Here is an 18,266-nt window from a genome sequence, read left to right as displayed (position 1 = left end):
AGAAAGAAAGGGAGATAAGAAGAGAGAAGGAGAAGCACAGTGTCAGTTCAGATTTCATGTCTCCCATTATAGCTCTGAGTCTGACACAGGCCAATGCCCAGGCCCGTCTCTCCCATGGGATACATACAGTCCTAACAACATACAGTGAGCTGCCACACTACAGCAGCTTCATAAAAATGAGTGTCAATGTCCGTGGCACACACAGATCATACTGTATCCGATTGGCTGTATTGATTTTTTGTGGTGTTGACAGCGGCCCTGGCACAGTAGGGCACCCAGTTGGCCGGAGGCTAACAAACCACACTTGACACCTGTCCAACAAAGCAGTCTGACTAGGGTGACCAGACGTCCCGGTTTGACCGGGACAGTCCCGATTTGACCGGGACAGTCCCAATTTTTAAGTGCTTGTCCCGAGTCCCGACAAAAGCCTGTCGGGACGCTAAAATGTCCCGGTTTACACCAGGAGCGGCGTCAGCCGATTTTGCCGTGTCTTCAGCCCCGAATGTTTTGAGTGTAGCCCCGAATGTAACTTTGTCCATTTATTTTTCCGAGGCGAATAGAACGGGCAGCTACGTGCGGGGTCCGACCATGCTGTATTTGTTGCTATCACCTAGCAACCGTCTCTCCGTAAGGAAAGCTGTGAAAGGGGTGACGTTTTCGGAGGAATCGTAGCCAAATCAGTCTAATACAGTGATGCCATCAACACAAAGTTTAGGAGCGCAATACTAATGATTTAGTTTGAAGTTCCCGTGACGTGACGTTTCCAGTCTACGGTTCAGACTCAGACACACGGAGCTCTGAAGCAGACCTGTGGGTCGCTTAGTGTCCACTCTCTCTGTAAAATGCAGCGCAGCTTCAGGTTCATGGATGCGCTCAGGTGTGGCCATGCTGCGGCAGATGTGTTGCGTTTGTGCTCCGTGTATTCTTTAGTTTCGGGTTTCTACCTCCGACGTAGAGCAGCGTACAGCCACTTCCATAGCTAAACTCTTTGTCTCATTCAGAGAACAGAGACCCAAACGGGGCTCTGTGTCTGTCAGAAGGTCTGAGATCTACCGTATCAGCAGAGCAATCACATAATGCACAGCAGACTATGGTGCAGGTATAGATTATTTTCTCAAATATAGCTTGTGATTTTATTCTTGTAATAGCCTATTATCACTTTATTTTTCTCAAAATATCACGACTCCTCCAAATCACAGAGAATACTACTGTGTTTATATACTTTGAATGTGCACAAAGTTTTGGACAAGAGCAGTAAATCTTGCTCAAACATCTGAAATATTACAGTCCAGGGGTTTATTAATAAATTAAAATGAATGAATGTATCATTGAGGTGAATAATTGTCATATGCACATTAAGGAGGTTACTTAACCAACAAAAGATGCAAAACAGGAGGTAAGAGTAAATGATGCCTATAGGCTACATGTGTGCGGACTCAGATATAATTAGAAAAGTCCATCCAAAGGAGAATAAATAGTTGAAAGCAATACAGAATGCCTGACAGCCTTACTGCAATATATTCCATTATGTTTTTATATTTGGATTGTAATCTGTTTGTCTTTAAATAAAGATATTTGCAGCATACATTGATTTAGAAAAAGGTAGAAATAGGTGCATAAACATTCACCAGAATGCAGGAAATTAAGTGTTTAATGCTCAAAATTTTCAATAAATCATTTTAATTGCTTTGCTGTTATTGGAATAAATAACACTTAAAAAAATCTTTTTTAGAAAAAATCTCAACATAAATCTCACACTAAACTGAAAAAGGCTGTTACTGCAATTTTGTTAATTTCACAGGAAAAAACACTTATTATTAGACGAGGAGCCTAGGATCAAAATAATGAAGTTACTGTCTGTGTCTGTGTCTGAACAGGGCTGGCACGTTAAAAAGCGTGTGCATGCACAAACACACTACGGTCACGTGCAAAGTGTCCCGGTTTTAGCTCCAGGAAATCTGGTCACCCTAAGTCTGACTCATGATTATTTGTCACATTTGTACAATGCCACTCAGCCAAGATTTATTTAAAATAGAGAATCAACTAAGCATAGCCAAGAATAAATCAATACGCATGTTTCAATAAACAAATACATGACACAGTGGGTGACTTCTCATTTCCTGAATGGCAATTGCTTGACTTCCTCTGACTACAGTGCTATGGCACTAAAGTAAAGGGCATGGAAAGTGTCTAGACATAAAATAAGCTTAAGAACGAAAAAACTATTGGCCGTTTTATGGTTCTGCGCAGGCTCCACGCAGAGCTTTCGCCGTAGCCTACGTACTGTAAGTGGCCTGATGTTTATACTTGTGCGCTGGTGTGTGTGTCAAGCCGGCATGTGTGCGTGTGTGTGGGGAGTGTGTTATAGAGCGAGGGAGAAGTGAGAGAGTGACGCCGATTACCTTCGGAATGAGTACCGACTCTAGAATCATAGTGAGAGAAACAAAGTGTCTCCCCTGTTTTCTGACCAAGGTGGGAAATCTCAACATGACATCATGACTTTGCGTAAACATACACGCCACTTTCCTAAAGCCAAATGGCGTGTTATCTGTACGCATTTTGAGCTTTCCACGTGTATGTCTACGCTGTATACAGCGGATGTAAACATACACACGTCTTATCGCGAAAAAAAAAAGATTGGGTTTAGGAAAAGAACATTGGGAAAGGTTTTAGTAACACAAAAAAAAAAAACAACAAAAACACAAGGGTGACCAACGTCACACGCTTCGGAAAACAATAAACGGTTGGGTTTAGGAAAGAAACATTGAGAAAGGCTTAAAAAAAAAAACTAACGAAAAAAAAAAAAAAAAACGTGGGACGTGATCCCGGTTCTCCTGGGCGAAAGTCCTGCGTTTTACCCATCCGCGGACTTACGTCCTTTCATACTATTCGCTACGGGGAAAATTCACACGTAATGTATGTCAATGGTCGCCAAACGGCGTTGATAAACACGCTAAAAAGCGATTATGCGTCTTGATAACACACAAAAACGGCATACTAATTGGCGTGTCATACATACTAACTTTATGAGATCAGTCTGGAAATCTGTAGCAGGAAATGTTAACCCTCTCCTTGATTTCATGTTGTTTACGGAGAAGGAGAGTCGGGGGAAATGCAACGCTACCCAGCCACGGCCGAGCGACATGTGTCGCTGCGACGTTACATTTTTTGAGAGGTGCACGTCAGGCTACGGCGTAGGGTCCGGCGTAGACGCAGAGGGGTTTGCGGGGGTACGCCGTCGATTCTACGCAGAAGCATAAAAAGGCCTTTAGAAAGTGGCATGCTCTGTAAATACGGCAGCTTAATCAAAACACAAGTTTGATCTCACATAAACTTTGACTATATGTCCTTTTAGAGAGTGCTTTTAATAAGGTTTTTTTGTTACAAATGACATTATAATAATGATTGTAATACTTATTTATTGTAAGTATTTATTGTAATAAACAACAAAGTAGAGGACACTGTGGGGTTCCATTAACGTATACTCATTTATCAAATGTCTGTAGCGGAGCGCTTCTAGGACTCAAAAAGTTAGCTTGAGGTGCTCTTTGGATGGGATAAACATAATGTAGAAACCAATAAGGAAACTCCAAGGCACTCTCTTTTAGAAAAATACAAAGCCTTTATTTATGGCTTAGTCATCATAAATCTTAAAGTACTCCGACGCGTTTCGGCATACATGGAGGCTTTTCATTGGTTGTGTTTTTTGATTGGTCTGTTTGAAAGCTTATAAGAAGGTCTTTTCCTGTTTTGGAAATTGATTGACTCCCTGACGAAGGCTTGTATGCCGAAACGCGTCGGAGTACTTTAAGATTTATGATGACTAAGCCATAAATAAAGGCTTTGTATTTTTCTAAAATAGAGTGCCTTGGAGTTTCCTTATAGGTTTCTACATAATGTATACTCATTGTTCGACTTATTAGAGGCACAGTAATGAATGCACTTGAACTATTTCTGAGTTTATGATGCAGACAGATCACTTTAAAAAGGTGAATCCTCTCTCAGCAATATTCCTCATACGGTCTGGAGAGAGTCATAATCAAACATTCCAGTCTGCACAAGCAGGTAGTATGGAAAATGAAAAATGGTTGCATATGTTTGCTGTTTGATCCACAACAAGACAAGTAATTAAGAGGTTAGTCACAGCGTGTACATTGTGAGCTGATAAAGAGGCGACGTTTACATGAGCACACAGTTCATTGGCAAATTAACACGATTTTGAACATTACATTTCAAATCATTCTATCTAAAAGCGGTGGCGACACTTTTTCAAATGATTTCAAACATGCAAACTTTTATCACAGAGTTGAGAATACAAATATAAATATGTACACCAAGGCTTTGCTGAGTTCCAGTGCGAAGAGAAGAGTGACTCGTGAGGCTTGCATGTAAGAGTGCTTGGCAGGAGCAGGAAAGAGACTCATCTGTATGTGACTTCATGCTGATAAGGAAAGCGTAACATAAATAAGGGATTCTGCCGCTAATGACACAGGGCAAAACGTTGCCAGCATAGGAAGAATCCAAAAGAAGTTCATTTGTGAGGAAAAATCTATTCTTGCTCTATACAAGAAAGGGTTACTCATACTGATGGACAGTGGATTCCTGGTGTTCACACTGACTGGGAAACATAAATTGAGTTTCATTCCAGAAAATATACTTTTAGTGCCTGATGTTCTTACAATAAAAACAATATTTGCTACTATGTGGCTAACACATTTTAGGTATCAGATAATTTAGAGGTACATTTTGGAATCCACCATATTAAAACAATGAAAATTACAATAACTGGAGGACACCACCGTAGTTAACATGGGATTTCTTTAAATTAAACAAGCCAAAGTGGCACTTAAAATTTGTGTTGTTGTTTTTATGTGTCCACAAAAGCCTGTCTAGACAAACCCTGATGTGTGCTGACATGACTGTATGCTTCCACACATCACCCCAGCCTCTTGTGATCTTTGGAATTATTGCTATGGAAATGTACTTTGCATATGTGCGATTGTGTAGGTGTGGTGCCTGTGAATGTGAAAACGACAATGTATTTGCAATGCAAACATTTTGCAATGAATTCCACTTCAGAAAATTATCACTCGCTAATTATAATCCCATAATTCCAGAATAATCTCACCTATAGTGGTAACCCAACCCATTTCAGCGCTGCCTCAAAATGTGAGAAGACAGAGACAGAGAAGGTGTGGTGCTCGCTGTCATTACAGATGAGCAATGGTGACCAGCAAAGTAATCTGTAACCATGAACCAGATGTTTGTTTTTAACTATCTTTTTGTTTTTGGTTTTTGGTTTGCAAATGTAAAACTACATGAGCTGTAATTCCTACAGGATTGGACTTCTAAAACATAGGCTTTGACTGAAAACAACATAAACTGCATGGCTTTCTCCAAATAGTGCTTCAGGTGCCTTTGAAGTGTCATGCCAACTCAAACATCTGATTTCATCAGCAACTAACGTTACAGGTTCCTAACATTTTCAATCTTTGGAAACCATTTTACATAAAACTAGATTTTGTTGTCCGTTTCTTAGCAATGCGAAAACTGTTACAATATAGCAGATGGGTCATTGCGGCCTACACACTATTATGGCTAACGTTAATTTGGGTGAAATGTAACTAGTTAATCCAGATTAGAGTTAGTGAGGCAATGAAAGCCAGATCAAAGCCTCTCCGAGGGTCTTCAGACCACAGTTTAGGAACCACTGGATTAGGTTTTTGGGCATCGATGGGAAAAGACAAAAGGGATTAGCTGTAGTGTAGTTTTTGAAAGGGGGCTAGCTGATGATAGTGAAACAAATCATTGATTTTGTTCACTCGTTTTCTGTGAATCCGCAATGTAACGATAAAACGTTAAAGGCTAAGATAACGTTTGGGAAGAACAGCGCTGCGCATTATCAGTCTCTGCTAATGTTATATGCACTTGTGCTAGCTAACTACGATGAATGTGCTGTGTAAAATGTATTATGAAGTCAGGCGGTTCGTGTATTGATATTTTCTCCATCCTAAAACATACCTGGTCAACAGGGAGATTGATAATTTCGCTGATTGGCTGCAAAAGAGTAGATCCAGTGCATGATGCTGTCGTTTGCGTAGCCATGCTTGGTCGGTGTCCGTAAATCCTTTCTTTCTCCTTCCTCCGGTTCCTTTCGCTCCCCTCGGCTGCTGCGATGATAAATACACTGCTGCTGCTGCTGTTGTTGCGACGGGCTGTACGGTTGTCATACACAGCGCACATCCAACAAAGATTACAAAATCACGACAAGATTTTCACTGCTCGACCACTTTCTCTTCGGTCTAGCGTTCGTCAGGAGCAAAATACGTCGTATTGTTAAATAGGAGTCGGCGAGAGTGGCGTTTTTTTTGTTTAGTTTTTTCGCTGTAGCACATATATTTGTTTTAAATTAGCGTAAGCGGTGACGTATTAGGTAGCAGCCTACTCTACTGTCAACAAAATGTTAACATATACTCAATTTCTCGTTTTAAGGCGTTCTTGTTGTGAGCATGTCTTCTGTCAAAAAGCAATATTTGCGCCGGATTTTACATGAAAAGAGAAATCATGCCTTTTGCTAGCTACCCTTTTTGGTGCCTACTCAACCCAGTTTTAAAATATTTGTACGCTACCCACGACTGGACCATGGTTACTATGATAGTAGCGTAAGACAGGAACTATCTTAATAGCAGAGTCTCTTTGACAACAATAGAAATGGCGATAATGTGGGTGGAGAGATGGCGGTCCAGCCCTCCGTTATTATAACCATATATTTTGACCTATTGTGTGGAGACAGGGAATCCATCAGCCAATACCACTTTGTAAATGAAAGAAGGGTCTTGATTTACAGTCCTCAAGGCAAATTGAAACTGAATAATGGTGACTGTCGTCACTCCCCCACCCTTTGCCCCACCCCTTTCACATTCGCATTCCACACATGAAGGACAAAAGTGTGATGTAAAGGGGCATTTGGCAAGCTTCATTTGAGGAAATGACTACAGTGAGGCCAGTGATGGTTGTTCAAAGCGAAATATCTGCATCTGCACTATAGGCGCTGGTATTTTTAGCTGTTTAAAAGAAAGAGATCAAGAGCTCTTAAATAGTGACCACACACACACACACACACACACACACACACACACACACACACACACACACACATTTTGACATTGTGCAAACATTTAACAATCTAGACATGGACATATAGCCTATTACACTTTTTTATTAGAAGTATTTTGTCAATAGATCATAGGACACAACCCATTTATTGTGTTAAAATTTAATATTTAAAAATATTGAAATCTACATTGTATTTTTTTGTTGTAAGACAAAAGAAGCTAAATAAACATAAAAACAGGGCAGGATGTTACGTTTCCCTGCATAATATTGATTGCACTGGTGAGCTAGACAATTATATATTACAATTCATAGCAGAAAATAGAAATAAAAGCACCCTAAAATTAGCAAGTATCTATTCAATCCTGCAAAATGCAACAGCTATGGAAATTAAGAAAAAGACACAATGGGGGAAAGAGTTATGTATAGACATTTCAGATGAAGAGTGGAGAGAATCCTTAAAAGAACGCAATCTAAACACTGGAAGGAATATGCCTGGAAAATAAACCAAAGATATTGTATTACTCCAGATAGATGTAAAACAAACACAGCAACGAAGAGAGAAAAGCAAATCAGACTCACATATTTTTTACTTGCTCATAATTCAGGTGTTCTGGCAAAGGGTAATGAGCGATATTAAACATATACTTGATATTACAGTTCCACTTACACAACTTATACAAACCTCAAGATCAACCCCAAAATGGTCTCAATCATTTGTGCTGATTTGTGCCGTTAAAAGAAACGTGTGCTACTGTTTTTACGTTATCAGGCTTTATTTGTTACACGGCTACTATTTGCACTGTAAGGGCTTCCACACTCCCATGAAAAGTGATGGCTGGTGTGGAAATTTGGTCATTAATGGGGGGGCTGGGTGACGTCACTGGCCAGAAAATGTAAAGTTTAATTAATTAAAATCCTTAACAGCACAAATGATCACTTTTGTGGCACAAACCGGCATAAACGTAGCACAAACGATTAGCAGCGTTTTTAATAATTTTTGGATGACATTGTGGGCCAGCTTCACGCAGGTTGAAGACCGTAAGGAACAAAAGGTTGTAATTCATGTGATAACAACTGTCAGGGGGACAAATGCCATGTTTTATTTGAATGTAAAAATACAAGATATATTTGCCTGAATGCTTTGTAAGCCGCCCGTCTATGTTTAAACTTGTGTTGTATATAATTTAAGGCTAGTATGTGGATTAGGTGCCTTTTTGAGCAACATGTCCCTCTTTAAATTATTAAGATTGTGTTAAGGATCTATTTTGGCTATTTATCTTTGTACTGATGTTTTCTACTCCATACCACAATGTATGGTTTAAGAGTAAATGAATGAATCTGAAAATAAAGTTGCTGCAAAGACAGGATAAAGTGAGCACTACAGTTTGTTTATGAAAATTAAGCTATTGTGATCAATCAGATAGCTACTGGTTATTTGGATGGTTATGCAATAGCCTCTGGCAGCAACTTTTTATTTATTCACTGACTATAAGCACCACCTAATGGTTTAAAGTATGTTCCCCAGAAACCTATTTAGATACAATTTAGTAAATACATATATTGTATTTCCTTAATAAAACAGGAAATATTTCTATAAGAAACAATTCAAATTTAAGGACATTCACAGAAGAATGTTATACCATATTCATAATTCATCAAACTGTTTAAACTTATACTTTGATTTATTTATTTTTTTTCCCATAAATTCAACATTATTCCTCTGAAGTTGTGACTTTGTAATTAAAGATTTTATCCCTGATATAATAGTTATGTTTAGTTTGAAGAAGGTTTGCAACAAGGTGCAGTAGCCAATAGAGGGCAGCACTATACCTTACCAATGCCAACTCATCTGCTTTCACTTAGGGCAGGGAGTTCCTGCAACATTAGAATTTTTCAAAAGTATGTACAATGACAGAAAGGTAGTAATATAAGGTTTATGAATCAAGACAGAAAGGTAATAATATAAGGTTTGTGAATCAAGACAGAAAGGTAATAATATAAGGTTTATAAATCAAGACAGAAAGTTTTGCACCATGCGTTGTGCTGTCACTACATCATTGTTGCAATATGTTTATCATCAGCAAAACATCACTTTAAAATGCTCTGAATGTAGATGAATTTGTCATACCGACACTGATACTAGTAGCATTTTGATACAAATACACTCAAATTTAATGTGATTTCAAATTCAAGTAAAATAAGGAAGTAAAGCTCCACCACATAATAAATGATAGCAACTAGAAAAGCAAATGAGCTAACGTAAGGCAGGGCATTACATGTAAACAGCTCAAGCTAGTGGAAAATGATTCTTTAAAAACTGGCTGATGAACAGTATGTGCCCTCGAAAGACAACAAATAACATGACTTTATATAATTAAAACCAATATACTGAATGAGCATGAGTAGAAATGGCCAGGTATTAACAGTATCATAACTGCCTGATAAGATTTTCACTACCGCAAAACAGAACAAATGTTCATTTAGTGCTAAGATTAATGATGTACATTAGCCTATACTTTGTTATAAACGTGAACGCCACATTGTATTGTTGTGTGTTTGTAAGCATCATGTTATCTGTGAAATGCGCTCTATATATAAAATTGGATTGGATTGGATGTTTTATCAGAAATTTTCACCATAGAGATGTAATGATGGCAGAGCCAGCTTTAGTGGAATAGACCTCTTTCACGTGTCATAGTAGGAAAAGCACAGGTGTATTCAAAACCATTACTGATGGCTGCATTCCACTTAGGAGAGGCCCTGGTATTGTGCATGCTGACTCACTGAACTAGCTGACTGGGACACTTGATGGAACTAAGCCATCGTTAAGGTTAACAATTTCAGCTGTGCTTTTCCTACTATGACAAGTCAAAACGTCTGCTGTGAAAAATGTATATTACCTTGGCCTTGTTTTGTGTTTGTGCAATATGTTTTCAACTTCTTGTTGTTATTTGTGAAGTAAAGCTGTGTGTGTGTGTGTGTGTGTGTGTCTCAGGAATGTTCTTGTTAGACTTGTGTTTTCTCATTAACAGTCTGTGTGTTTGTAGCATTAGCACACCCTCTTCTTACACTTGCACACGTTTTTTGTGCTTGCAGTCCCAGTGGTGATATAACCTGTAATTGTGCACCACACCAACACTCTGCTTTAATTGCACTTTTTGTTTTAAATGACTTTGTGTCAAAACCTTCAGCAACTTGCTGTAGAGCAATACATTTAAGGGAACCTGATTTTGAATCCAAGTCAATTTGTTTGTATGTGGAAGAATGATTCAGCGCATAGTGTGTGTGTGTATGTGTGTGTGTGTGTGTGTGTTCATTAATGCCAAGCAGTCCCTTCTCTCTTCCTCATGGACTACATCACTACACTCTCTGAAACACTCCCCATGCACTTTATGTACTACAGCTCTTATATAGTCAGCATTAATAATTCATAATAACTAAACAAAGAGAAAAAGAGTATGACTTTAAGTCGGCTAGGGAGACAGAGCTTCATTGCATTCATGTCACTTCACTCAACTGTGTTTTTGTCCTTCCTCAACGATATCCAATTAAACCCACAATCATGAAGCGAGACACAGTTTGTTAAGTTGGCATTGTCATGGCAACCCCATCCCCTTTCTCATTGCCTCTCTCACAGACTGATACTCCACCTAAAGAGCTCGGTTTTAGAGGGGAGAAAAGAGATGGTGAGAAAGAGCAGGGCGAGACAAAGCCTCCGCTAATCTATTTAAAAGGTTGTAGCAGCATGTGAATGAGTGGATGAGTTACCGGAGGTTCCCACTCATACATAATGAAGGTCAGGCAGCTCACAAGTGTATGTGTGATAGCTTTGCAGTTCTCTTTCCTTTTCTTGTTTTTTTTTTCTCTTACAAAAATACTCTCTATCATGGTGTGACTCACATGTGGTTATAAGATAAGCTGTATGGCTGATCTGTATTGTGGTGACAAAGTCCATAAGCTCCTTTTATAGTCAATAGTTCATGTTTTGCCCTCAGGCTTGCTCCTCCAGGGACATGCAGCCTTTCTCTTTACAGATCAGACAGGAAGTGTCTTTGTGTTTTGAGGTCAGGCCAGAGTCGTCCCCCCCTCAGTGGACGAGGCTTCTTGAAATAGAACGTCCGCAGAGATGAACATGCACTTTTTATTTACCACAACAATCCTGTGTGTCTAAAAATCATGTTATGACTCTTGCACATGTCTTTCTCCCCTCCCCTCTCTTCCTTTCCATCTTGGTTTAGCGATGCCTGCAGACACAGAAAGCTTACTTAGGAAGCAGACTGTTGACCATTTAATGGTTCTGCATTCCCATTGGGATTTCTCCAGGAGCACATTATCATCATCACTCAAACTAGTTCAGCATTAGACTACAACCTGCGGGAGATGTTGGTTAAGACCAGGGCCATATTTTTCAATCAATAAACAGTATTACCCAATCAATATGCTCTTACTTACTGACAAATCCCAGCTTTGGGATACTGGGAATATCAGTGTAAAGACGTTGCTGTCCAGCATGATAAAGTTAAAGTTGTTGTCCAGGATGTTAAAGTTAAAACATCCTGTGAATGAGTGTAGTGTAATATCCAAAACCAAGAAATATACTTATATTACTCTACATTAATAATAAATGAGGCAGCAAAGGTGCCTTGACATAATTGCTGGCCACTATGTGATCTGCTTATTTCACAACATGGTCCAGAGGAGAGGAGACCCTAAATCACTTACCCCAGCTAGACTGCCGAGTGCATAAAAACATGCACTCCCGTCTTTTTCCCACGTCAACAATACATTTGGAAAGTGTGGAGTCAATTCCGTAACCACCATCTATTTCAGTGGCAGAAACATGAGCTCTGTCAGCTCATTATTTCATTTTCTGCCCACAGTAAACTGAAGGGCGGGGCAGTATGAACTTATGTATCCTAATGCCTTATTCTTCTCTTTTATTTCTCTTTTTCTCATTTATTCTGTCTTTGGCCACCTCTCTCAATTAATATAAACAATGCATTGGCCCCTTTCAGGGTGCTTTAAGAAAAATATCTTCTAAGATCAAAAAAGTTTATATTCCCAAACAGGAATGTTTGTCCTTGGGTAAACTGACGATCCCTGATTAAGTGACATATTTCATGAATATACCTTATTGTATTCAATGCATAACAATAACAAAAATAAATACAAAAATAAATACATTTTTAACAGATACTGTCCTGTGAATATTGCCAAAGAGATGAGATTTCCCGACCGAACCAGTTTAAAAAGTGGACTGTTCCTATAACTACGTTCCTGTAACCACTTGGTCGGAAAGAGGCTATAGAAACCATCCTGCACATAATGCTTTTAACATGCTCTGCTACAGTACAATATACCCTACAGTATGACAAATATTGACATTCTGGAAAAATAGCACAGTGTTTTAATCATTTAAATGTAATATTGAATGTGTTCACATGCGATGGAATGCAATGCCGCTATGTTTGACTGGACTTATCAGCTATTTCAGATTATAATGGACTCAGTGTCTATGCAAACTAGGCAATCAAAGATTGTAATAAAGACCTTTGCCCGAACCCGGTTCGGGACATCTCATCTCTGTGGCAATATTCACAGGACAGTATCTGTTTAAATGTTAAAATTTATTTTTGTGAATTTTTGTATTTTTGTGAGAAAAATAAAGTGTCTCCCCTGTGCGTTCCAAGGTGAGACATCCTTAGCAGGGAAAGTTAACCCCCTCCTTGATTTCATGTTGTTTATGGAGAAGGAGAACCAGGAAATGAGTCGGGGGAAATGCAACGCTACCCAGCCACGGCTGAGCGATGTGCGTTGCTGCGACGTGTAGTTACATTTTTCGAGTGGTCCACGTCAGGCGTAGGGTCCGGGGGTACGCCGTTGATTCGACGCAGAAGCATAAAACGGCCTTAACTGTCACTAACCCCCATCCCCTCCCCCAACCATCTTGTTGGTGATTGGCTCGAGTGTTTTGTTGTATTTTGGTGCCTATCCTGTGCCTCTAGTGTTTGTTTGACGTTTACGACCCCTGTGTTGTCTCCAGAGACCGGGCTTTTTCACAGTGTATTCAGGGGGCAGGCAGCTAGCGGATCAATGAGAGATGCCTATGATTTGAGACAAAAATGAAATTGCGCTGAAACCATGCAGGAACTCATAGTGCACCTTTAAATGTCATTGTAAATTGGTCAAAAAAACCTGCTGGGGTTCACTGATGCTTCATTCCAATAACAGAATAAGATTAATGACAAATAGTCAGCTTTCGTTCAAGGTGACTTTAAGCAATAAAAGCAATAGGCCAATAAGGCAATGATTTATCATAGAGATTCAGCTGATGTCAGTCACATAGCTTAATCTTTGGGCTAACCTGATGAGCCTAATTAAGTCTTCCTGGATCATTTTTAGATGTAAAATGTCTCCGTTGGCTTATTTATTGATCTGATACAGAAAAGATTTATCACTATGTGTTTTCCCTTGCTGCTGTATACTGCATAACTGATTTTCCATGATTAGCTTTTCCATATAGCTAAAATTCTATCTAGTCAGGAAGATAGATGAACTTGATGGATGTGAATGCTACACTCTACACACAGTCTGTCTGAACGGTCCACTCTGGGAGGAACAAACACTATCATTGAGTTACATGGACTGAACTCACCGCCCCTCCATTAGCATTCCCAAGAGGATACAGACAGACTCGCTTCACACACATGATGCTGGTTATACTTTATTATTTCCTGTGTGTGGCATTCCATACTGTAGCCTCGATTCGCCATTCTCTTTCAACTCACCGGACATTTTAAATGATACGAGAATTGGGATACAAGGTTGTGATGGTTTTATTGAGGCAAAGCAGAGCAGAATCCAAACACACTTTCATGCACTACTATCTGCCACCATGATCCCATTACTGGATCTTTAACACAGCTAGTTCAAATGCCTGAGAGGCTTTCCACCCGTTTGTTGTGGTGTCATAGGAGATGCAACACAGCCTGGGAATTTGCACCGTGACAGTAGTCTCTTGGGGAGTTTGCAGGACTGTCAATGAGGCTGATTTGGATTCACTGTGCTGCAGAGATCCTACAGTCTGGTTGAAGGTTTACGCCTGGGTTAAATTAAATGTGTGTGAATGAGCCTGACAGGTTGCCTCTCAGAGGTCCTGGGTACAGGACTGTTTTTATTTTATTTATTTATTTGTAAGTGACTTGACTCAGGAGAGACCAAGAGTGGTCACTTTTTGTCACGATTCTGCTCATCTCTTTTTGTCCTCCATCATCCTGACATAGATTGATGTAAAAGAGCCACTGAGCCTGCACTGTGTTCAGTGTGGCTGTTAAGCTAAAATAAAGATGAGGAATGCATATTTAATTGTGAACATTAAAAACATGATGATGTGATAAGGGAGATGCTTTGCTTGGTGAGCATACATTCAAATAGGCTACCTGCACTGACCTTGTGATGTTTTAGATCCGGTAGTGTACAGCGTATGAGTTTTTTGCACATGCACTTTTAATTGTTTATTGGCAAGGTCCATTTTTTGATATCCAGCTCTTGCTGTTCTTGAACATCTGCCAAATGAATGTAATGTAATTTTTAATCTGTATTCTTTGGTATACAAGGAGTTTACCTGCTTAATACACATCAATGTTTGTGGCCGGCTGTATATTCCCAGCACAGGGGCACATGGAATGAAATGCTAAAATGTGTGTGTGTGTTTGTGTTTTTTGTCCTGTGGTTTAACGATTAATATCCTGTTGCTTGGGGACCAGAGGAGATGATCAGCAATATACTGAATATACACAGGGGGAGAATTCAAAGCCACTCCAGTGCGAGTACACCAGAGGTGTCCTAATCCTTATACTGTCTCAGGGCACATATAAAAAAGATCCCATACTATACAATGAAATAATATTGGGACTATTTTTGCTGCAGTATGCAAGACAAAATGTACATTCTTGCAATGTGGAGAATTTTTAAGGCTGCGAAGTGAAAGTAAAATGCTTGATTAAGCATCTCAAGTTATGGTAAAGAGGAAACCAAGAAAAGATGGGGCAGGTTGAGACGCTGCCTGTCAGGGTATAATGAAGTACAGGGACACTCAACACACTCAGGCTCATAGTGCCAAATCCTAAGAGGAGCAATAATTACTGTAAAAGCCACTTGCTCCTAATGATGATAGTGAAGCAGCTGCAGACCCCCATCACTCAGATGTGTGTGTGTGTGTGTGTGTGTGTGTGTGTGTGTGTGTGTGTGTGTGTGTGGCGGGGGTTGGCTTAAAATGTCATGCAATTATTTCACAGGTTATTTCTTGGTGTCCTTCAGGGTGGCAAGGTTGAATGAAACTCATTAGCCAGAGGCTTCCTTTGGTTGAAGTGTCTGGGAGTGCTCAGATTTGGATGTTATAGAAAAACCTGACTCTTTGTTGAATGTAGCACTCAGAATTAGGCTAGCATTATAAAACCTGTCTATCATTGCTGATAGTTTGGTTGATTGTTAATCACTTGGTGACCAAAATACCACCTTTCTGTGCTATCCAGTGAAGAAAATTAAACACAATCAATCATGCATTGCAGTGTACAGGTCATATATTACTGTCAGCCACATAGCACAGGAGCATTTTTAATCTTCACCAGCTAATTGAATTTCCATTGTTGATTGAACGTTGTGTAATTGCATCCAACACTGACCTTTGACCCTATTGACGTTTTCAACTGGCTTGAAAATAGTGTACGAGTCTGTGAGTGACTTAAAATTCACCACTACTGTTGAATTACTGCAGTATGTTACTACATGGGGAAAACTATTCTTGCGAGCACTTTTGTCAGTGCAGGACATTAGGTGCGAGCATGCAGCTATTTCCTGAAGACAGAACATACCAGTGCAGGCCTGATACAAGTCAAACTACCCAAAAACATCAGTAGAAAATAATTGTTCTTCCATTTCTGGTTCTCAGAACTGTGGTTGGCATGTGTCAGTACAGTGTTGTTGGTGGTGATGGCACAGTGGATATGACACATATCTTTGGTGTGAGAGACCCGGGTTTGATTCCCACTGCGATACATCAACCAATGTTAGCAAGACGCTTAACCCCTAGTTGCTCCAGAGGCATATGACCTCTGACATACGTAGCAATTGTAAGCCACTTTGGATAAAAGTATCAGCTAAATGACATGTAATGTAAAGTACAACCTGCAAGGATGAATACTGCAAAGACCCAACACCTGGTGATGATGACATTATGTCTAACATCTGCAGCTTACCAGATACCACAGTTCAATAGCTCAGTGTGTTCTTTATTCCAGTCACATAAATACACTGCACATTGCCTATAGCAACAAAAATAGCTACATGTGGTGGTAAATGTTTTAGTTTCATCTTTCTCTCTTTAAAGCTACTCCTGTACTGAGCATCGATTAAAAAAAAAAACTTTGCCTAAACTCATTATTGAGCTTCCTTTCTGAAAGTTTGTGAGAACGAAGCTGATTACAGTTCACTGCCCTCCCCTTAGTGCTCCTCTCCCTCCACTTGCTCCTTTGCCCTTCTCCTCCCCTCTTTTCTCCATCCCCCTCTTACATTAGGAGTCCTACAGTGTGCAGCTACCGCTCAGCTTCACCAGGCACTACTTGTTCAGTTCATGCCTGTGAAGCCACCTCATTTGTGTAACAAGCTCCTTCTTTATTGTAGTATTTAGTTAGTAATGTTGTCTATGATCTACGAGAAGTTGAGATAATAATGTTTGAGTAGTGGACCTGAGCCTGGCGCAGAATATACCATTCCATCCAATTGTGTGTTGGAAACTTTTCAGCTGCCGAATGGTTAGCATTAAATGCTAATTATTCTAAACAAAGAAGTCATTCATTCCACTTATTTGAAACATAAAAAGCTGGATTGTGAGGTTATCCCACCTGTTACACAATCATGATGTCATGGCAGTGCAATTAGGAAAAAGTGACTCCAACTCAAAAAAAAAAAACCTCAGTCCCCTTTATTGCAATGCTGTCTGTTCCTGCTAACATTCAAATGCCAAAACAATAATGGCTGTTTGACACACCCTGTGTTTTGTTCTGGTGAATTTCACAATACAAATTACAAGCATCTATATCTACAAGCAAGAGGGTTTCTGGGTACAGTCTGACATCTGTTTCGGCTTTTGCTCTGTCTGCAGCTGACTGTTTTTCATGGGTTTCACTTTTTCATCACCAAATCAGCTTAATGGAAAGTTAAAATAGCACATTGTGCACCAAAGCAGTGAATAATATGAACATTTTCAGTTTGGTGGTTCACTAATCAGCTTTGACCACAGCACCTCCAACAACTACCACTCTGATTTGTTGTTGCATGCAAACAAGGTCTATATTGAGGATGGGCGCTACTGGAATGAGGCTTATGTTCCGTTTAACAAAGCATATGACAGCTCCTGCTTGGTGGACCGCAGCAAATACACCTTGGCTAAAATTTAAAAATCTAAACTTTATGAGGCTTTGATAATTATATGATACAATAAAAGTAGTATAGATTATTTATGCAAAGATCACATGACACAGTACATTTTCACACTGTTTACTTGAGCTGCATTTTTATGATCCCTCATTGATATGCCCGGTTGTGCTTTTCCAGGCCCCATAAAATATTAAACAATGTGCTATTCATATTATGTTCCCAAATTGTACCTGCTGGATGACCCTATTCACCTTGGTTTCCAGTGCTATTCTTTAGCCACAGAAAAGGGAAAATACAACTGAGGCATCACTAATGGTTCAGATATTTTTAGGCTGGTTTGGTCTTGATTTAAAGGATAAGACCTGCATTTAGAAAAGGCAGATGTTGCTGGAAATAAAAAACCATGTCAGTGGTAAAAAGGAAGGCTGGTGTTGTTTGATTCTGCTGATCTCACTGACTGAGCCACCCTGTCTCTGTATAGCAGATGTTCGCCAGTAGTGTGTGTATTCATATCATAAGGGAGTTGAGGCCTGAGTAGCCAGTCAGGGTCAGCCTGGGTCTCAGGCTCTTCATTTAGCAGATGCCAGGAGACGCTGCAAAGCTGAAAGAATGTGTGAACACTGCCCAGTTTGAGATTTAAAGGCTGCCCAGGGTTTTGCTTCGGCCGCTATGATACTATTTATACCGGTAGCTGTCCTGCCGGGGCTGAATGA

General features: G+C 39.7%; 1 protein-coding gene across 1 annotated transcript in view; it reads right to left on the bottom strand.

Moving 5' to 3' along the window:
• Positions 1 to 6,676, bottom strand: part of mboat2a (membrane bound O-acyltransferase domain containing 2a) — a 47,976-nt gene extending 41,300 nt beyond the window's left edge. Inside the window, exon 1 of the mRNA XM_028566609.1 lies at positions 6,022 to 6,676. Within this exon, the coding sequence (XP_028422410.1) occupies positions 6,022 to 6,243 (222 nt within the window). The 5' untranslated portion in view covers positions 6,244 to 6,676. The remainder of the gene's footprint in view (positions 1 to 6,021) is intronic.
• Positions 6,677 to 18,266: the final 11,590 nt, after the last annotated feature.

The sequence above is a fragment of the Perca flavescens genome, chromosome 20 (genome assembly GCF_004354835.1).
Source record: "Perca flavescens isolate YP-PL-M2 chromosome 20, PFLA_1.0, whole genome shotgun sequence".
Lineage (NCBI taxonomy): Eukaryota > Metazoa > Chordata > Actinopteri > Perciformes > Percidae > Perca > Perca flavescens.
The sequence above is the reverse complement of the archived record's forward strand: the minus strand, read 5'-3'. Positions and strand labels throughout refer to the sequence as shown.